Genomic DNA, 21,066 nt, shown 5'->3' on the forward strand with positions numbered 1-21,066 from the left:
GGTATCTCATTAGCCCAAAGTCATATAGCTAGTAAGTAGCAGAGTTGGGATTCAAACCAGTCCATCAATCTCTACTTACAGAGAAGACATTTGACTAAGGTTTTGAAGGATGAATAGAAGTTCACCAGGAAGGCTGGTAGGAAATGAATATTATAGAAAGAAAGTGAACTGATTTCTCCAAAGCTTGAGCTTTATTGTATTTTAGGTTTCCTTGAAGTGAGGGCTGTGTGTGTCCTCCTGGGGGTGGTGAGTATCAGAAATAGTTCAGGTGGGAAGATCAAGGCCCAGAGAGGGACAGGGGCCTACTGGGTGGGCAGGGAGTCTGGTCACTGACAGGTTGTGTGTTGCTTCCCCAGCCTCTCTCGAGGTAGGAAGCCGGGTCAGGCAGCCATGGAGTGGAACAATGGCACAAGCCAGGCTCCGGGCTCACCGCCCACCACCTGCGTCTACCAAGAGAACTTCAAGCGACTCCTGCTGCCACCTGTGTACTCGGTGGTGCTGGCAGCTGGCCTGCCGCTGAATGCCTGTGTCATTGCCCAGATTTTCACGTCCCGCCGGGCCCTGACCCGCACAGCCGTGTACACTTTGAACCTGGCCCTGGCTGACCTGCTGTACGCCTGCTCTCTGCCCCTGCTCATCTACAACTATGCCCAAGGTGACCACTGGCCCTTCGGCGACCTTGCCTGCCGCCTCGTCCGTTTCCTCTTCTACGCCAACCTGCACGGCAGCATCTTCTTCCTCACGTGTATCAGCTTCCAGCGCTACCTGGGCATCTGCTACCCTCTGGCCCTCTGGCACAAGCGTGGGGGCCGCCGGGCTGCCTGGATAGTGTGTGGGGCCGTGTGGCTGGCCGTGACGACCCAGTGCTTGCCCACAGCCTTCTTTGCTGCCACAGGCATCCAACGGAACCGGACCGTCTGCTACGACCTGAGCCCGCCCGCCCTGGCCAGCCACTACATGCCCTACGGCATGGCCCTCACCGTCATCGGCTTCCTGCTGCCCTTTGCCTCCCTGCTGGCCTGCTACTGCCGCCTGGCCCGCCATCTGTGCCGCCAGGACGGCCCAGCAGAGCCTGTGGCCCGGGAGCGGCGTGGCAAGGCGGCCCGCATGGCTGTGGTGGTGGCAGCCACCTTTGCCATCAGCTTCCTGCCTTTCCACGTCACCAAGACAGCCTACCTGGTGGTGCGCTCTACGCCTGGCGTCCCCTGCCCCGTGCTGGAGGCCTTTGCAGCCGCCTACAAAGGCACGCGGCCCTTCGCCAGTGCCAACAGTGTGCTGGATCCCATCCTCTTCTACTTCACCCAGAAGAAGTTCCGCCAGCGGCCGCATGAGCTGCTACAGAAACTCACAGCCAAGTGGCAGCGGCAGGGTCGCTGAGTCCACCAGGGCAGGACGCCTGGGACCTGGGCAGCCATCGTGTTTGCCATTGTGGCCGGGGTACCAGAAGCCCCATCAACCCCAAACTATGCAGAGAATTAGAGCTTAGCTCAGCTGGGAATGGAGTGAGGTCCCCCACAGACCCCAAAATCTCACCAACAATTATTCATTGAGCCCTTTCTCTGGACCAGGCCCTGTGGGCACAGAGACAGACAGGCCTGGGCCTAGCTCTCCAGAAGGTCCCAGTCAACCATGGAGAGTTGGGGAAGCCATGTCAAGTTGCTCACAAAAATATAGTGTGACATGTACTGTCATGGAGGAGTATGCTGCACGCATTGGAGTCACCAATGAAGGGAGTGAGGGAAGATGAGAGGGGGCAGTGAGAGCTTCTGGGAAGGGGCATTTGAGGTGGGTTTTGAGGGATGAATATGAGCTCTCTGGGGGGTATGTGACATTCCGTTCATTCAGCAAACATTTACTGACTCTTTGTGCTCAGGCGTGGGTTGGTTCTAGGGGTCCAGAAGAACCAGCCCCAGCCCTGCCCCATACAGGCTCCCAACTATGTAGGTACAGACACTGAGACAGGGATGTCAGGGCTGTGACAGAAGGAAGCATGGTGGGGCCGGCCCCGTGGCTTAGCAGTTAAGTGCGCGCGCTCCGCTACTGGCGGCCCGGGTTCAGATCCCGGGCGCGCACTGACGCACCGCTTCTCCAGCCATGGTGAGGCTGCATCCCACATACAGCAACTAGAAGGATGTGCAGCTATGACATACAACTATCTACTGGGGCTTTGGGGGAAAAATAAATAAATAAAAATTAAAAAAAAAAAAAGAAGCATGGCTGGAGGGAAGGGCTGCCCAGAGGATGCCCATGACCCAGTCCAAGGAGTCAGGAAAGACCTCTCTGAGGAGGAACCATCTGAACCAGATGTTGATGGTTCAACATCTGAGTGGGAGCTCCACAAATGGAAGTGGGGAGCACTTTAGTGCAGCCTGGACCAGCCCTGTGCTAGGCTCTGCCCTGGGGCAGATAGGCAGAGAGCTGGGGTGGAGAGCACTGTGGCTTCCTGTGTGCAAAAGCTGAGAAAACAAGAGCTGTCCCATGGCCACCCTCCAGACAATGGCAAGAGTGGGCCAGATGCTCCAGGCTGTGGGGGCTCAGCGGAGGGGGGAATCAGGGAACGGAGGGGGGAATCAGGGAATGCTTCTTAGAAGAGGTGGGGCTTGAACTGGAGAGGAATCCAAAAGGCAGAGGAGGATGCTGCTCGTGGTGGAAGGCACTGTGTGTACAAAACCCAGAGGAGATGCGCTGAGCCTGGCTGTAAAGCACAGTGAGTTTCAGTTAAGCCCCAGGGGGTGGGTGGGTGAAGTGGGGTGGCAAGAAATTAAGCTGGGTGGGATGGGAGCATTAAACGCCAGGAAGAGCCCCAGACCCCACCTCTCCCCCACCCACCTCTTCAAATGTGCCTCTTTCAGGCTTGGGGACACCTCCACCAGGCCCCCCTAGTGAGGGGGAATAGCCCTTCAACATTGCTTCATTCTTTTTTTTTTTTTTTTTGTGAGGAAGACCAGCCCTGTGCTAACATCCAATGCCAATCCTCCTCTTTTTTTTTTTTCCGCTGAGGAAGATTGGCCCTGTGCTAACATCCATGCCCATCTTCCTCTACTTTATATGGGATGCTGCCACAGCATGGCTTGACAAGCGGTGCGTCGGTGCACGCCCAGGATCCCAACCTGCGAACCCCGGGCCACCCAAGTGGAGCATGCACACTTAACTGCTTCTGCCACAGGGCCAGCCCATCATTGCTTCATTCTTAAAGGAGAAGTCAGCAACTTGAGGAGACTCATTCTTAAAGGAGAAGTCAGCAACTTGAGGAGACTCAGGGCCACCCCCAGGGCCACCAGGAGGCCTCTACAGGGAGGTCCCATGGCCAGGAGCCTGCCAACTGGCCTCATGACAGAGTGGTCCTGCTGGGTTCCACCCCTGCCCACTCAGCTCCGTCTGGCCTGTGGGTACCTGGAAGGCTGCCTGGAGGCCATCTCATATGGAGGCACCTGCTCTCCTCTGGGCCTCTCCTTTCAGCCCCGCCTCTGCAGCTCCTCCCCTCTCTGCTCTTTTCCCTCCTCTCCCCCTACCCTGCCCCATCCCCCCTCACTTCTCCTCCAGGCCTTATTCCCTCCTCCCAGATCTCAGTTTTCCTCCGTAGAACAATCTGGTCTGGCCTTGGCTGCTGATTTACCACACAGATGGGAGGGGGGCGACAGAACTGGTGATAGCCAAGTCTTCCTCCTTAGAAGGCAGAAGGAGGGGAGGGAAGGGCAGAGGGACGGGGCAGGAAGGAAGGACTGTATAACTTAATATTTTTCTCTTAGCCCTGCCTAATCTTCAAGGTTGGCAGGCAATGGAGGCATTCAGAGAGGGTGCAGCAGGGTTAAACTCCACAGTAATGTCAGAGGTGTGCTCGCAGCCTGTGGAGGAAGTGGGGAAACCAGGCCCAACCCATCTTGGGAATCCATTCCTCCAGCCCTTGCTGGAGGGGCTGACAATTTGGACAGAAGGAGCTTTGATTCTTTGAGTCACAGTGAGGGAGACGTGTGGGGACGTCAGAAGACAGAGACTGGATCTTGTTCCCTATCCGATGCCAGGCCATGCCAGGCAGTACAGCTGTTACCCACCCCCCATCTTGTTCCGAGTCTGAGAGCACACTCTTCAGTTGCCTGTCCTGGGGGAGTGGGGGGGCATGAGGCAGAGGTCCTCTGCCCACAGCCCGGGCTGAGCCCTGTAGAGAGTCCCAGACGACTGTCCCAGCAGACTGCTGACAACTGTGACCTCTTGGTTACCTTTCCAAGAGTGGAAAGTGTGGGCCATAGATAATTCATTCCCAGCTTCCCTTTGAGAGGCGGAATAGCCTGAGGGTCCAGACTCCAGAGCCGATCACCCGGGTGTGTACTAGGTGTGTTACTCTGGGCAAGTTATTTACTCTCTCCGTACCTTAACTTCCCTAACTCTAAAATGAGAACAATGATGACACCTATCTTGTAAAGTTGTTGTGAGGATTCAATTAACATGTGCAGAGCACTTAGAACAATACCTGGAACCCAATAAGCATGCCATGAATGTTACTGTTACAGTGATTTTGCCTTTTGTGCACACAAGTGCCTCCGGGGTCTGTCTCTGGGAATAGACATGGGAGGTTTCTTTTTTTTTTTTTTTCCCTGTAAGGAAGATCAGCCCTGAGCTAACATCCATGCCAATCCTCCTCTTTTTGCTGAGGAAGACTGGCCCTGGGCTAACATCTGTGCCCATCTTCCTCCACTTTATATGGGACGCCGCCACAGCATGGCCTGACAAGCGGTGCCTTGGTGCACTCCCGGGGTTCCGAACCTGGGCCACCAGCAGCAGAGCGTGCACGCTTAACCGCTACACCATGGGCCGGCCCGACATGGGAGGTTTCTAAACAAGAGCCTTTGAGCAGAGGGTTGCAATGATTTCTCTTTCTCCTTCAGTTGGGAGGCAGCCAGTCTTTTTTTTTTTTTTTTTTTTTTTTTTTAAAGATTTTATTTATTCACTTTTTTCCCCCCAAAGCCCCAGCAGATAGTTGTATGTCATAGGTTCACATCCTTCTAGTTGCTGTACGTGGGACTCAGCCTCGCGCTGGACGGAGAAGCGGTGCCTTGGGGCGCGCCCGGGATCCGAACCCGGGCCGCCAGCATCAGAGCGCGCGCACTTAACCGCTAAGCCACGGAGCCGGCCCGCAGCCAGTCTTTTAAGACAAAAAACTCAGCACATCTTTTTGAGAACAAGGGCCATAATCCATGAGCCTCATCTGTTCCTATAAGGAAAATGCCAGTACCAGGGAATCCAAGTGCTATTTGGGGAGCTTGAATTCCCCCTTCCTTTCTCCCTCCTTCTGTCTCTTTCCTCCTCTCCACGCCCCCCTTCTCCCTCCTCACTTTTTTTTTTGTGCGTGAGGAGGACCAGCCCTGCTAACATCCATGCCAATCCTCCTCTTTTTGCTGAGGAAGAGTGGCCCTGGGCTAACATCTGTGCTCATCTTCCTCTACTTTATATGGGACGCCACCACAGCATGGCTTAACAAGCAGTGCGTCGGTGTGCACCCGGGATCCAAACCAGCGAACCTGGGCCACCGCAGCGGAGCGCGCACTTAACCACTTGTGCCACTGGGCCGGCCCCCTCCCTCCTCACTTTCACCTAGAGCACACTCAGCGATGGAGGAGCATGGGGGCTCACCCTGGGATGTCTGCTTGCCAGGGTAGGAGACAGAGGGGACACAGATGGGTGTGGAGGTGGAGGGTGGTGAGGGTCCTAAGCAATTCTTCCGCGGGTTGGGGAAGACTTCCTGGGAGATGGAGCAGTGCAGCTGGGTCTTGAAGGATGGATGTAATTAGACTGAAGGAGAGAGGGTAAGGGTGTTCCTGAGGAGGGAACCGCACAGGCAAAGGCGTGGAGGCTGCTGGAGGAAGGATAAGAAGGGTTGTGGCCTGAGAGGAGGCTGGAGGGTTGGAAGGGCTAGAGGGGAAAAGGCTTGGTGCCAGCCCAGGGAGCCACAACAATGACAGCCATGGCCACTGGCCGGGCTCTGCGGGTTCTAGGCACCACGCAATGTGCTGTGCACACATCTTCTCACTTAATCCTTATAATACCCCCTATTACAGATGGGGAAACTGAGGCCCAGATGTGGAAACTGACCTGCGAAGGTCACACAGTCTTTCTCTAACCCAGATACCACACCCGCCTGCCTCACCCTCCCTCCCTTCCCTTTCCTCTCTTCACTTGCCTTCCAAGTGCCCACTTGCCCCGCCCAGTCCAGTAACTGGGGACCCCTAGGAAGTTGTGACAGAGACAGCTAAGTGCCAATCACAATATCAATTTTCTTTTAGTTGGGCACATGGCCTCCTAGGATGAAAACTTCAGCCTCTCTTGCAGCTAGGTGTGGCCAGGTAACTTACTCCTGGCCAGTGGGATATAAGCACAGAGCCCTAAGGTGGTTTACTATGGGGAGGGGAGAATGTCTTTATGAGAGAGATGTCCTTTGCCTCCCTTCCTGCTTGTTGCTTACAACGGGGACATCACAGCTGGAGCATCATCTTGGACCGTGAGAAGCAGCTTGGGCCTCTGACCATTGCAGTTTGGGGCCACCTAAATCCAGACTTTTGCAAGAGAGAGAAATAAATGTTTCTCTTTTTTAAGCCACTAGTTTTTCAGGCCTTTGTTACCCACAGCCAAAACGAATCCCTTTACTCAGGTTCCACCCTGAGATGGTGGACCTAGGTGGAGGCCAGGCAGTGTCCTGGACTGGGGTGGGGGCCAGGGTCTAGCCTGGGGGTGAGGCCTCCACCTGGGTGGGAGCTAGGAGTCAACAGCGTCTGGAGACACCCAGGTAGGCTTCTTGGAAAAGTTGAGAAGCCTAAGGAGTGGTCATCCCATTTTTGGCTTGAGGCTGAGGGGTGGATGGGCTTCCCGAGGGAGGGAGTGAGAAGAAGGGAGGGCCTGGATAGAGTCCTGGGAACTCCAACGCTGGAGGGCTAGGGAGGAGGAGGAGCCAGAGAGGTGGAGGTGAAGCCTGGGGTGTCTCTGCACCATGGTGACATGATGGGGCAGTGGAGTTGGGGGGGGGCGCTGGAGGGGAGAAAGTGGGGGTGACGGATGGAGAAGTAAAGAGACAGGAAGGTTCTGAGGGAGGCCAGGCCCAGAGAAGGCACTTCCAGGACAGGAGACCTGTGAGTGTTGGCTGTTGGTGGTTGAGCACAGGGAGCCAGAGGGCAGGGCCAAGGAGAGGGGGAGCCAGAGAGTTAGGAGCTAGGGCTTGTCTTGAGGAGATCTCCATTCCAAGCAGGAAAAGCTCAGCGGCATTGGCTCTGTCCTAGCAGTGGATGCAGCTGTCTCCTCCCTCCCTCATTCATTTGTTCAACAAACATTCTCTGTGCTCCTTGGAGATGGCGCTGGGAACACAGGCAGCTCAGACCCAGCCCTAACCTCAGAAAGAACCCAGGGGGCTGGGGGTGCACACAAGGAAAGAGAGTTCATCCAGTAAGCAACATTAATTGAGTACCTACTGTATGCCAGGCATCATGCTGGGCAGTGGGCCCCTGCCCTCAGGGAGCTCCTGGTCTGATGGACGAGAATGGCAATAATGAAATAAACACACACACACCTGGATCATTATAGCCGGGAAGGAGAGCTCAGAAGTAGTCAAAGAGGGCCAGGGGGCGAGGAAGGTCTCACTAGGGAGACAATAAGCTCATGGAATGGTTAGGGGCCCAGAGATGCTGGGGCCAGGGGGCCCTGACCCAGCTGGAGGGGCAGAGAAGGTTTCTTAGCCGAGGCCCAATGGCCTCAGAAGGTATTAGCTCAGGGCAGAAGGGCTGCTACTGATCCTGTGACTTTGAACAAGCACCTTCACTTTTCTGAGCCTCTGCTTCCTCACCTGTCACAGGTGAGGAAGATAATACTCCCAGGCCTCCCTAAGCCACCAGGGGGGTTGAGCAGGGAAAAGTAAGGGCAGAATTTTCATAGAGTACAAAAAAGTCTTATAACCCGATAGAAGAATGGGCAAGAGGCACAAACAGGCCTTCACAGAAAAGGAAACATAGATAATCAAAATACATAGAAGAGATATTCGATCCTAGCTTGACAATGCGTCCCCTGTGTTGAGCAGTAGCATGGCCAGTGCCCCAGCACTTCTGCACATGCGCACCTGGAGTCAGGCACACTGCTCAGAGCAGCACCATCCCCAAGAGCGAACACCTGGAGACACCCAAATGCCCATCCACGAGAGGGGATGAATACACTGTGCTATATTCACATGCGGCCAGAATGCACTACACTGACAGGCAACAATATGGCTAAATCTTAGCAGTATAATATTAAGTACAAAGAAACCCTCCCAAATTATACACAGCAAGACGCTCTTTTTATAAAGTTAAAAACAACTAAAATGAAAATATATACTTTGAAGGGCTACACAGATGCAATAAAACCACATGAAAAGGAAAGCAAGGGAATGCTGAACATAGGAGGTGATGGTTATCTTGGGTGGAGGGCGGCAGGAGAAGGGGTAAGGGGACTGCATAATGAGATGTAGGACATTGTAAATGTCCTAGTTGTTTTGTTTCGTTTTTCAGTGGGAGCCAATTAAATAACTGGTGAGAATGTCAACCTTTTGTTAAAAGGCTATGAATAATCTAATTCTGTGCACTTGAGGTCTAATTACACAGGAGAGGAGACAGTCTCAGGTCATTTCTATTTGAGTTTGGAATGGAGTCAGGAGCTGGATTCCCCCTAAGACAGCTCCTTCCTGGAGCTCATTGCTTCTTGGAGTCCTCTCACTCCTCATCTTTCTCCCTCTTAAGTATCTGAGGCCCCGCAGTGGCCATGACTGTGACCATCACAACCTTCCCATCTTGATTTCCTCCGGGGGTTCTACAGCCCTGATCTCGCTGGGTCCCCGGGACTCTCTGGGTAGATGGGTTATTGATTTCATTCCCCTTTCATAGGTGAGGAGCCTGAGGCCCGAAGGAAGAGAGCGACCTGCTGAGGGTCACCTGGCACAACCATGAGGGTGCCTGCATTGGGCCCGGCTCTAGACTTCCAGCACAGTGTTCCCCTCTCTACCCTGGTGCCCAGTGCTCCCAGCCCCCTCCTAGATGAGTCTTCTGAGGGCTAACGACACCCAGGCCCCCTCTGTGCCTGGAAGATGACTTTGTCTCATCCTGAATCAAAAGGGGCTGGGGGTAGGAGGACTCATGAGGTGCTGGAAGCAGCCAAGCCACTCTCTGATTGGGGTGGGCTTCCCATTGGGTGTAGGCCCAGCCTAATTCCTTAAACATCCCCCTTCCCCACCAAGAGGATTCTTGATCCAAAAGGCCTCAGCCAGCCCACCCCAAGGCCAAGCTGCAGGATACTGGGAGCCTGTGACCTGAGTCTCTGCTCCTCTCCCTCAGTTTGCCCATCTGTGATATGGGAATAATAACCTCTATCCCAGAAGTGATATGAAGACAGAATATGCCAAGATGTGAAAGAGCCTGGAAAAGTACAAATTTCAGATGGTAGGGGCCATCATTACTGGAGGAGAGCAGTGATTCCTGAGTTGAGGGTCCCCTCACCATACCAAAAATTCCCCGAAAGAGTTGAAAGAAAACACTCTAGAGGAGGTCAAATAAAGTCAGAGACAGGCACCCTTGGGGAAACCTAGACCCACTCCTCACTTTTCAGATGAGGTAGCTGAGGCCCAGGGAAGTGCAGGGATTTACCCAAGGTCACATAGCAAGGGACAGTCAGAGAGGCTGCAGCCCAGGCAGGGCTCTCTTCCTTGCTATCAATTTCTCAGTGAAGAGGGAGAGATGTGCTGGCCCCTTGGAGGCAGAGCTGAGACAAAGTTGAGGTGAGGGACTTAGAGGAGGCTGGTCTTAACTCAAAGAGGAAGTGCTGTCTCCCTACAGTGATTTCTCACAAACAAGGGAAGCAGCGAGCAGGGCCCAAGGTCCTGGCTGAGTCCTCCCTCTTTCCTGGGGTCCTCCATAATCCCTGGGGTATACCATCCTGCCCTACGCCCATCCCTGCCCCTCTCATCTGGACGAGGACCTCCTGCTCCCAGGGCCTCCCAGCCTACTCAGGCCCAGCCACAGTCGTCTTGGGCGAGGGGAGCATGAGTCAGACCAGGCTATCCTCTGTTCCTGGAGAGTCAGCCCAGGCCCAAGAAGGAGCAGGAGGCTGCTGGGGGCTCAAAGAAGAGAGAACTCCCTTCTTCTTCAGGGATCCGGGACCAGGGAAGGCTGTCTGGAGGCGCACGGTGTTTGAAGCTCCTGAAATCTGAATTTGAGTCATGGCAGAAGCTGCCATTTCCTGACTTTGACGGTGATCAGAGTTATTTCTCCTTCATGACCCATAGATAAGGGGCAATAGTATCTACCTCCAAGGGTGGTGCGAGGATTAAATAAAATAAACGAAATAATACCCATACATCCACGGCGCTCCATACATTCCCGTTCGTTCATTCAGATGTAGAGGAGCTGTCCTGCATTGAAGCTGGCCCCGGCAGGATGAATGGGACCTAGCAGAGGCAGGTAGGGGTGGGAAGGCCCCAGTATCCGGTACAATGCGAGACTTGCCAGACTGGGACAGAGGCGGGAGTGGAGCTCAAGGGTTGGATCAGCTTGAAGCAGGAGCAACGACCCACACCTTCCGTGCCGGCAGGGTGGAGCAGCCGCAAGTAGGAGGGTAGGCTTGGCAGTGCAAATCGAGGGCGTTCCCGTCGAAGCTCCTTTTGTGTGTGAAGCCGAAGGAGGGGCAATGCGCTTTGTGAAGGGATCAGGTTTGAAACGGCTCCTGAAGGGACTAGGAAACGACTGAAAGGAAGGAAAGTAAGTGAACTGTTCCCAACGCTTCCGTTTTTTGGTGGTGAGTGCTGCTTTACCCGTCCAGGGCTCCGCGGGGGTGGGCGAATCCGGCCGGTAGAGGGCGCAACAGCCGCGTGCCCCCAAGCGCTGGGGAAGAAGGAGGCGGGGCGCAAGGCGGAGCATCCAGGAGAGGGGCCGCCGAGACGGCGGGGGCAGGTGGAGGGGCGTGGCTAGGGCTGGCAGCTGGAAACAGGAGGGCGGGTGGGGGCGTGGTCACAAAGGGTGGGGTTTTTAAAAAGAGCGGCGTGGGAAGGGCTGGGGGACGGTTCGAGCTGGACAGGTCGCCGGGGTGGAGGGGCGGGGCGTTTGGGAGCGCGAGGGGCGGCACCGGGTCGCAGTTACAGCGGGATTCGCAGCGGAGGGCGGGACAAGGGGCGTGGCATGGGCTGGGTGAAGGGGCGGGGCAGGAAGCGGGAAAAGCCTGGTCGACCAGCTGCGCCCACTGCTCCCCCTGGCGGCGAGTCCCGCCCTCTTCCCCGCTCGGAGAGTGTTTCTGCGTGAACGTGAGCGTCGGTGTGTAAAAGTTTGTGGGTCCGAGGTTGCCATGTTGGGGTCCCTTGGGCAGGAGGTGTTTGCGCGCGAAAGCGGCTGAACCGCAGTGGGTGCGCCGCCCTGGCTGTATGTCTGCGGAGCTGACCACACTCAAAGCTTGCTTGTGTCGGAGCGAGTCCTTGGGAGGCAGCTTGGCCCGCTGGGCTCCCGAGGGGCTCATTTGGAGGGTCGCTGCGGTCTGCATGTGCTCCAGCAGTCTTGTTTCTCCTTCGGCTCCTCCCCATTCCCTCCCCCCAACTCTCGATTCCCAGCCCTGCGTGCTCCCGGAGCCCACCCCCTCTTTTGGGCGCGAGGCCCCGCCCCCCGCCCCCTTTCCTCAGCCACAAAGTTTATTTGCAACAAAAGGGAGCGAAGAGCGAGCAGCCAAGAGGGAGGGAGCGGGAGCCGGAGCGGGAGCGCGAGGGGAGGCAGGCAGGCCGGCTGGCGGGCGCAGAGCCGAGGAACGGAGCGCTGGGATCCTGCCCGGCCCGGGCCGGGCCGCGATGCTCCGGGTCGCGCCGACCGAGGCAGGGGCCGGGCCCGGGGGTCGGCGCTGAGGCGGGAGGGGCTGCGCGGGATGGAGCCGATGCAGCCCACGGCCGCAGAAACTTGAGCCGCGGCAGATGAACCTCTGCTCCGGTCTCTGCGCTCTCTCCTCGCAAACCCCCTCGCACTGCAGCTGCAGGACCCAGGCCTTCGGACCCCGGCTGCTGCGCTCCTTCAGGGCGAGGGCGTAGGGGGGGTTGGCCGCGGCTCCCCGAGGCCAGCCCCCCCGGAGTGAGTGCAGCCACTATGGCGGACGGGGCGCCCCGGCCCCCACTCTATCGCAGCGTTTCCTTCAAGCTGCTGGAGCGCTGGAGCGGCGGGCCCGGGCGGAGGGAGGAGGCTACAGACACCCCTGGGCTGCGGCGCCGTGCCTCGTGCCGGCCGGCGGCTACCGTCCCGGGCCAGCCCTCCCGGCGCGTGTCCAAGCTGGCGTCGGGGCCCCCGGCCGCCTCCGCGCAGCCGCGCCCGCTCCGCAGCCTCTCGCCGTCGGTGCGCCAGCTCTCCCGGCGCTTCGACGCGCCGCGTCTGGATAACGATTCCGCTGGGGCCCGGGACGGGGGCGTCTCCCTGGGGGCCGCGGAAGAAGCGGCGGAGAGCGCCGCGCGCGGGGCCTGGCCCAGCGTCACAGAGATGCGCAAGCTCTTCGGTGGCCCTGGATCCAGGCGGCCCAGTGCCGACTCTGAGGCCTCGGGGACCCGCAGCCCCGACGGTGCCGCGTGGGAACCCCCGGCTCCGGACCCGCGGCAGCCACCAACGCCACCTCCTCGGACGTGCTTCCCCCTGGCGGGCTTGCGTTCGGCGCGGCCGCTGCCCGGCCCAGGGACCGAGGGAAGGAGGCGGCGGCAGCAGCAGCAGCAGCAGGAGCGGGTGCAGCGTCCGGCGGATGGTTTACATTCTTGGCATAGCTTCTCCCAACCGCAGGCCGGGGCCCGGGCCTCCTGCTCCTCCTCCTCCTCCATCGCCTCCTCCTATCCTGTCAGCCGCAGCCGGGCTGCTAGCTCCAGCGAGGAGGAAGAGGAGGGCCCGCCGCCGCCACCGCCCGGGGCTCAGAGTCCGGCCTACCACGGCGGCCACTCCTCGGGCAGTGACGAGGACCAAGACGGTGAGGGCGGCCACCGCTGGGGAGGGAGGCCGGGACCCAGGCCTGGAAGCTCCCTCTTGGATAAGGACTGTAGGTCGGACAGTTATGGGTTAAATTTGGGCAGCATGGACTCGGCAGGAGGAGCCAGGAGCCCCGAGCCCCCAACATCTCCAAGAGCCCCTAGCGTGGAAGGACCCCGGGAGTGGGGTACTAGCTCGCCTCCTTGTCTGCCAGGTGCCCAGGAGGGACCTCGGCCCTTGTCCGACACTGTAGGGGGTGCTTTCCGCGTGGCCAAGGTGAGCTTTCCCGCCTACCTGGCCAGCCCAGCAGGCTCCCGTGGTAGCAGCCGTTACTCCAGCACTGAGACCCTCAAGGATGAGGACCTGTGGGCTAGCCGGGGTTCTGGGGTCTGGGGCGTGTATCGCTCGCCTAGCTTTGGAGCCGGGGAAGGGCTCCTAAGGCCCCAGGCACGAACCCGCATTAAGGGACCTGTGGGCACCACGAGGGCATTGAGGGATGGAGCATTGGAACTGGACAAGAGCCGAGAGCGAAAGTCCCTGTCGAATCCAGATATCGCCTCTGAGACCTTGACACTGCTCAGTTTCCTGCGCTCAGACCTTTCAGAGCTGAAGGTCCGAAGGCCTGGTGGGCGTCCTGTGGACCCTGGGAGCAGCCCCCTAGATGGCAGAGACTCACCATCAGCAGGTGGCCCCGTGGGGCAACTTGGGCCCATGCCCACCCCAGTCCCAGCATCACCTGGCACCCGCCCCACACTCAAGGACTTGACGGCCACCCTACGGAGGGCAAAGTCGTTCACCTGCTCTGAGAAGCCCATGGCCCGCCGTCTACCCGGAACCAGTACCCTGAAGCCCAGCTCCTCTGAGCTCCTGCTGCCAGGCCCAGGTGCCGAGGAGGACCCACTGCCCCTCGTCGTCCAGGATCAGTATGTGCAAGAGGCCCGTCAGGTTTTTGAGAAAATCCAGCGCATGGGTGCCCAGCAGGATGAGGGAAGCGATGCCCCCCCTGGAAGCCCTGAGTGGGCAGGAGATACGAGCCGAGGGCAGCGGTCCCAGGAGGAGCTCTCCGGCCCTGAGTCCAGCCTGACAGATGAGGGCATTGGGGCAGACCCGGAGCCTCTTGTTTCAGCCTTTTGCGGCCTGGGTACCGCAGGGGTGTGGCGACCTCTTTCCTCCTCCTCAGGTCACACCAACCACCATGGCCCTGGGGCTGAAGACAGTCTGGGAGGGTGGGCCCTGGTGACCCCTGATGCCCCTCCCACACCTGGTGCCCTCCGCCGGAGACGCAAAGTCCCAACTTCAGGCCCTGGTGGGACTGAACTAAGCAATGGGGAGGCAGGTGAGGCCTACCGGTCTCTGAGTGACCCCATTCCGCAGCGCCACCGGACTGCCACCTCCGAGGAGCCCTCTGGGTTCTCCGTGGATAGCAACCTCCTGGGCTCGCTGAGCCCCAAAACAGGACTTCCAGCGGCCTCAGCTGTGGACGAGGGTTTGACCAGCGGCCACAGTGACTGGTCTGTGGGCAGTGAAGAGAGCAAGGGATACCAGGAGGTTATTCAGAGCATTGTTCAGGGGCCTGGTGCCTTGGGGCGTGTGGTAGATGACAGGATTGCTGGCAAAGCCCCCAAGAAGAAATCTCTGAGTGACCCCAGCCGCCGTGGGGAGCTGGCTGGGCCTGAATTTGAGGGCCCTGGAGGGGAGCCCATCCGAGAGGTCGAGCCCCTGCTGCCTCCGTCCAGCAGTGAGCCCATCCTTGCTGAGCGGCAGGCAGGACCAGAAGAACCCAGTCCTGCCAGGGGCCGGGCACAGTCTGAGATGGCCCTACCAGAGGCCCCGCCTGCCTCCTCCACTGCCCGCCGCGACTTCCACCTTGACCCTAAACTGGCTGACGTTCTGTCCCCGCGGCTCAGCCGCCATGGTTCCAAGAAGCGCCCAGCCCGGAGCAGTCATCAGGAGCTCCAGAGTGAGGAGGGCAATCAGGACCAGGCTGGCAGCCTGTGTCGGGCCCGACCCTCCTCCAAACACGTTCGCCATGCCAGTGTGCCTGCCACCTTCATGCCTATCGTGGTGCCTGAGCCCTCACCTTCCGTTGGCCCCCCTGTGGCTGTGCCAGAGCCTATGGGCTTCCCTGCCCGAGCCTACCCCACGCAGCAGGCACCATCACTTGAGGACGTCACTAAACAGTACATGTTGACTCTCCACTCTGGCGAGGTCCCAGCCTCAGTGCCAGTGGATATGCCCTGCTTGACTCCGGTTGCACCGCCCTCTGCTGAGGCCAAGCCCCCTGGGGCAGTCCGGGCTCCAGATGAGCCTGCTCCAGCCAGCAAGTGCTGCAGCAAGCCACAGGTGGTGAGTCCTTTGTGGGGGACCTTCCGGATGGGGCTGGAAGAGGGCCATGGGCACTGACTTCCATAGGAGCCTTTGGAGTGTGCTCATTGGGCAGGTGCCCAGGTCTGAGGGTGCTTCTCCTGTCCTGGAAGTGCCCAGGCAGTTTTAAGAGTGTTAATGACACACGGCTGCTGTCTACCCAGGCCCTGGAAGGAAGCTTCAGGTTTCTGCTGGTGCTAATGTCAAAGGTTCTTGTCAGCTCCAAGGTGTTCTGGGTGATAATTACAAAGGGTTCTGATCTAGTCCTTTAGATGTTTCTCAGGGACTGGTTTTAGAGATTCCTATCTGGTTCTTTGTTATAAATACACAAGGAGGTGTGAGGGTGATGGAACTTTCTCGAGACTTGGTGCCCTGTTGGCCCCTTGTAGGATGTTTGGGCTCAGGGGCCCACAGCTGACATGAGTTTGCCCTTCTGCATGTGGCTTTTCTGTGGCAGATCAAAATGTGGGTCTGTCCCTGGGCCAGGGAGAATTGGAGAGGTACAAGGCATTTTTTATAGAGTAGTGGAAGGGACTTCATAAAGTACATTGGTGGCCCTGGCCTTGCTCTGTGACTCAACCTCCCCATCTGTAAAATCAGGGGGGTTGTGGACAAGGTGGTGCCTGTGTCTCCATCCAGTTGGTGCTGTGCAGATTTGGCGGAGTCCGTGGGTTGGAGTTGGGGCACTCTTGGGGCCTGAGGTCTGCCAGAGCCTCTTCCGATTAGAATGGGGGCTTGTAGAGGAGGGCAGGGTCAGGGAGCGGGCTGAAGCTCAGCAGCCAGGGGCCTTGAGAGAGGTTGGGAGTGCTCACGGCCCCACAGGCAGGGCTGTCTCTGTGGGTCAGGGTGGGGATGCTGGTCCCCAATCCTGCTGCAGGCTTGCAGCTTCTCCCCACCCCACCCCTTTCCTGGTGACTCCTGAGATGTTTCCCCCTTCCTCTGCCAGACCTCAGGCCCTGGGGACTTGCTCTCCTGAGGCCCCCACCTCCACCTTCTGGCTTCAGCTGTCCCTGGAATTTTGGCTCTGGGTTCAGATGGGTTCTAGGCAATGTGATGCCCTGGCATCTTGGTTGGAAGCTAGGTTCTAGGCTCTGGGTTCTGGGCCTAGAGCGGGGATGGCCCAGGGTTATTTCAACCATGGCCTGCACTCCTGCTGTGTTTCCTGCCTGTGTAGGGAGCCTGGAAACCCTAAACCCTGGACTCATTTGGTCGCTCCCCGTTCCCAGCGCTCTCACAGCCCCTCTGAACTCTCTTTGTTTCTCTCTCCTTGTCTCTACTTCCCCCTGGTCTTGGCTCTCTTGTCTCTCATGGAGCCTGCAGAGAGAGTCAGCAGGCCGGAAGTGGGGAGGGGAAATTGTGGACCTGTCCTTCCTTCTGAGAGCCTGGTAGGGCAGCTCAGGTGCCCCTAACTCCAGTGCCCGTTGTCTGCGGAACTTGGGGCTGGGGGAGGGGGAGAGCAAGGGCAGCTTCTGCCAGGGGCCCCCTCCCCAGCTGCCTTGCCCATATAATTATCTTCTCTGAGAGCCTTGAAGGCTAAATTAGGGGAGAGGGCAGGGGTGAACCAAGGGCCTCAGGGAGACTATGGTGGGTGCTCCTAAGAAGAGGCATTGAGACCTGGAGAGGAGGTGGGAGTGTTTGCAGAATTGGCCCCTGATCTGCCTCCCTTCACATTCTCCCCCGTCCCACCTGACCTCAGGGAGAAGCTTAGGGCCCCACATACCCTGCAGAGGGCTATGAGGGGAGACACATCTGTCCATAACACAGGCATCTCCCTGTCCTCAACAGAGGCTCTCTCCGGCCTCCCGGCCTTTGCCCACTTGAGTTCTCCCACCTTTCCAGCTGATGACCCCTTAGAGGAGAAGACTGGTGAGTCTGTCATTAGCAGAGCAGGGTTTGAGCCTTGCTCCAAATCCCTGTGTGGCCTAGGATCAGTCACATCCCTGCTCCATGCCTCACTTTGCCCTTCTGTAAAATGGGAGGAATGGTCTCTGCCTGGCAGGCTCTGTGTGGTGAGCGGGTGGTGTGATCACTCCCTCCCTGGGGGCAGGAGAAAGGGAAAAAACAGGCTCCACTGCCCCAGCTGCTTCTCAGTGATCAGCCCTGACCCCTCCTCCCTGCCCCCTACTGGTTTCTAAGCACAGGGCTGGCACTCTAGGCCTCAGTAGAACTTGGTGGATGTGAAGCTGCTGAAAAGAAATGCACCATCTCCTAATTCCCTACCCCCTCATAAAGCCTGGAAGTTCTCCCATCTGCTAGCCCGAATCCCTCCTGCTGTCCCCTTCCTTCTGGGTCCAGGAAAATGGGGAGCAGCTGTTCAGCCCCTCCTGCTGGCCTCTGTGGAGGAGACAATGTTCCCTTGTTTCGGGCCTGGGGGTCCAGTCACACTCCCTGGGTTTTGGGTGGAGATGGTGTGGTGTGGGCTCCGGAATAAGAAGGGAAGAGGAGAGGCTGTCACGCTTTGCTGTTGAGGCAGAAACCAGTGTGAATCCAGGCAGGGGCTGACAGGAGCAGCCCCCGGGGGCAGAAGGGGCCCCTGACTCAACCCCAGGCTGCGGGAGTCCCTCAAACTCAGGTCTTTCCCAGCTCAGAGTCTGAATTTGCCCTCCACATGGTGTTGCCCCCATAGTTGGGAGCAGCAGGCCTGGGTACCAGGCCTGGCACAGCCTCTGACTCGCTCTGAGACCAGGACAGAGTCATCCTGGGTCTCAGTTTTCCTGTCTGTGCAGAGGGACGTTAGACTGCCTGGACTTTGAGGCTGACGAAGGACAGGGTGCTCAGGGAAACAGGAGGCGTCGGAGTGCGGCTGGAAGAGGGAGAAAGGCGGCTCTGTGCAACGGCTCTAAGAGCTGAGGAGCCCCGGAAATGAGGGATAACGCATGGTCGCTGTATTCTGCGAGCACCTGGGTGTGTATGTGCTGGGGAGCAGGCCGAGCTGTCAGAGCCTCCCTGTCCTGCCCCTGCCCCTTGTCATTGCCACTTGGGGCCACAGTAGCCTGGAGCATCAGCGACTCTTCACTCTAGGGCTTCCCCGACCCCAGCCTTAAAGTAGAGTCTTGTAGTCCAACCTTCTGACCTCAGGTACCTGATACCCATTTGACAGATGTGACAACTGTAACCCCGAAACAGGAAGTGACTTGTGTCACAGAATCATGGATGGACTCACAGAATTTTAGTGTCTTGGAATAGCAGTGGCAAACATTTAGGTGCGTAGTATATGCCAGACATTCTGAACATTTCATTCTTCAAATGTGAAAGCTGTGGGAATCTGAGAGTGTGAATTCTTAGAATTGCAGACTTAGATTCCCACTGAATCCTAGAATGTCCATGTCCTAGAGGCGAAGGGGCCCATGGATTCCTGTTTCTCAGTGGATGGGCCTGCCATCTGAGTAGGGGGGCAGGGTCGGGAGCAGTTGGGGATGTCACCTGCACATACCCTAAGAGCCTGAACGGCTTCATGGTGGTTTTTTAATTCACCGGGGCCTGGGGTTGGGGTGGGCAGAACTTTGAGACTCAGAAAGAAGAGTTCTGGGTCTGAGGTCACACAGCAAGGCAGGGCAAAGCCAGGCCCAACCAGCAGAACCCTGGCCTTGCCCCCACCCCCTGCCCCCAGCAGTCACAGCCCCCTCATTGCCCAGCTTGCCCAGCCAGCTCCCTGTCTTGCTGAGGAAGGCCTGGCTGTAGCTCTTTGTCACCTTTCTTCTCTCTGTCTCCCCTTGGCAGGGACCCACAGGGGTGGGGGTTCTCTCCTTTCCCTCCTTGGCTCTTTGCTATGATTTTTCCATGGAAACTGATTCTGGGAGGGGAGGCAATTAGGACATTTGGAATTCTGAGCGGTAACAAATATCTATAATTAAATGTCTTGTCACCCAGCAGGAGGAGGATGGGAAGGGGGAGGACAGGCGGAGGGCTGTCCTTTTCCTTTGTTTATTCCCTCCTTCCTAAGGGCTCTGGGCTACTGGGGGAGTGTGGCCCAGGAATAGATCCCCCCCACCCAGCGGGGAAGAGTTGGGGGATGGACCAGAGTCGAGTCTGACATTTTCCAGCCCCACATTTCCGGGACCAGCTGGGTTTGAGACTGTGAGGCTGCTGCTAATCCTGTCCCCAGCCCCCCTCCCAGTGTAGGGACCTACCCCTCCTGCTTCCCTCCCTCCCATCTGTGATCTCTCAGGCTGCACATGCCGCCCTGCAGAGGGGTGGAGGCACCCCCGAGCTGCCTGGGGAGCTGAAACACTCAGAGTGTCCAGAATCTAGAAGCAGACTGGAAACGGCTGTAGGATATTGAGGGACTGGCCCGAGGGCTGGCAGGGGAGGCTTCCTGGAGGAGGCTCTGCCTGGAGCTTGGCTTTGAAAACTGGAAGAGTTTGGATAGGCAGAGAGGAAGGGGTTCTAGGAGGAGGGCACAGCATGAGCAGAGGCTGGGAGGTGGGAAAGAGCAGGGCAGACTGTGCAGCAGGAGTTAGTTTCAGAGACTTGGGTGAGCCTTGACAGGGCAATGTGTTCATTTGTTTAACAAATGCTTACTGAGCCCCTAAACATGTCAGGCACTCTTCTAGGCCCTGGGGTATAGCAACAAACAAAACAAAGTCCTGGCCTCATGGAGCTTCCAGACTAGTATGGAGACCAGTCTGTAAATAGATACATTATGTGTCAGGGAGAGGTAGGGGCTGGGGAGCAAAAGACAGCAGGATAAGACAGTAGAGAATGACTGTTTTAGATCGAGAGGTCTGGGAAGGAATCTCTGAGGAGGTGAGATTGGAAGCAGAGGCAGGGAGGAAGTGATAGAGCAAGCCAGGTGGCCCTCTGGGGAGAAGAGCATTTTGGGCAGAAAGGAACAGCAAGTGCAAAGGCCCTGAGGTAGAAATGTGTTTGCAAAATTGTCAAGAGGATGTCTGTGGGCCACCCGGTGGCGCAAGCGGTTAAGTGCATGTGCTCCGCTGTGGTGGCCCGGGGTTCGCCGGTTTGGATCCCGGGCGCGCACCGACGCACCGCTTGGCAAGCCATGCTGTGGTGGTGTCCCATATAAAGTGGAGGAAGATGGGCATGGATGTTAGCCCACGGCAAGTCTTCCTCAGCAAAAAGAGGAGGATTGGCAGATGTTAGCTCAGGGCCGATCTTCCTCACACACAAAAAAAGAGGATGTGTGGATGGAGTAAAGTAGGAGATGATGTCAGAGAGATAAGGGAGGCTGGAAATGGGTTGAGGCCAGATGAGGTGGCTCTCACAAACCTATAGGAGGTCTTCAGCATTTACTTGAGGTGTGGGGGCAGGCACTGTTGGAAGGTTCTGAATAGAGCAGGTTCTGATCTGACTTAGGCTTTCACAGGTCTGCTCTGGGTCTCTGTGGGGGTGGACTGCAGAGGCCCAGGGGGAAGCAGAGGCCAGTCAGGAGGCCACCGGAATAATCTGGGCAAGAGATGATGGTGGCTTGGGCTGGGGCAGAGGAGGCAGGGGCGTGAGTTTCTGCTGCAGCCCTGAGGGCTTTGCGAGGGCCTGGACCCCAGCATTCAAAATGAACAGGCAGGGCCGGCCTCGTGGCTTAGCGGTTGAGTGCGCGCGCTCCGCTACTGGCGGCCCGGGTACGGATCCCGGGTGCGCACTGACGCACCGCTTCTCCGGCCGTGCTGAGGCCACGTCCCACACACAGCAACTAGAAGGATGTGCAGCTATGACATACAACTATCTACTGGGGCTTTGGGGAGAAAAAAACAAAGGAGGAGGATTGGCAATA

At 57.7% G+C, this 21,066-nt stretch overlaps 2 protein-coding genes and 1 pseudogene across 2 annotated transcripts in view; 2 read left to right on the forward strand and 1 right to left on the reverse strand.

The window, feature by feature from the left end:
- The window catches only part of P2RY6 (pyrimidinergic receptor P2Y6), a 35,302-nt gene extending 33,533 nt beyond the window's left edge, over positions 1-1,769 (forward strand). Inside the window, exon 4 of the mRNA XM_014790295.2 lies at positions 357-1,769. Coding sequence (XP_014645781.1) covers positions 391-1,377 — 987 coding nt within the window. The 5' untranslated portion in view covers positions 357-390 and the 3' untranslated portion in view covers positions 1,378-1,769. The remainder of the gene's footprint in view (positions 1-356) is intronic.
- Positions 1,770-6,158: 4,389 nt separating this feature from the next.
- Positions 6,159-11,572, reverse strand: LOC147916629 (uncharacterized; annotated as a pseudogene).
- Positions 11,573-11,679: 107 nt separating this feature from the next.
- Positions 11,680-21,066, forward strand: part of ARHGEF17 (Rho guanine nucleotide exchange factor 17) — a 62,461-nt gene continuing 53,074 nt past the window's right edge. Inside the window, exon 1 of the mRNA XM_004433971.3 lies at positions 11,680-15,320. Within this exon, the coding sequence (XP_004434028.1) occupies positions 12,120-15,320 (3,201 nt within the window). The 5' untranslated portion in view covers positions 11,680-12,119. The remainder of the gene's footprint in view (positions 15,321-21,066) is intronic.

This window comes from Ceratotherium simum, chromosome 7 (assembly GCF_057802395.1).
Source record: "Ceratotherium simum simum isolate JZ-2026a chromosome 7, ASM5780239v1, whole genome shotgun sequence".
NCBI classification, from domain to species: domain Eukaryota; kingdom Metazoa; phylum Chordata; class Mammalia; order Perissodactyla; family Rhinocerotidae; genus Ceratotherium; species Ceratotherium simum.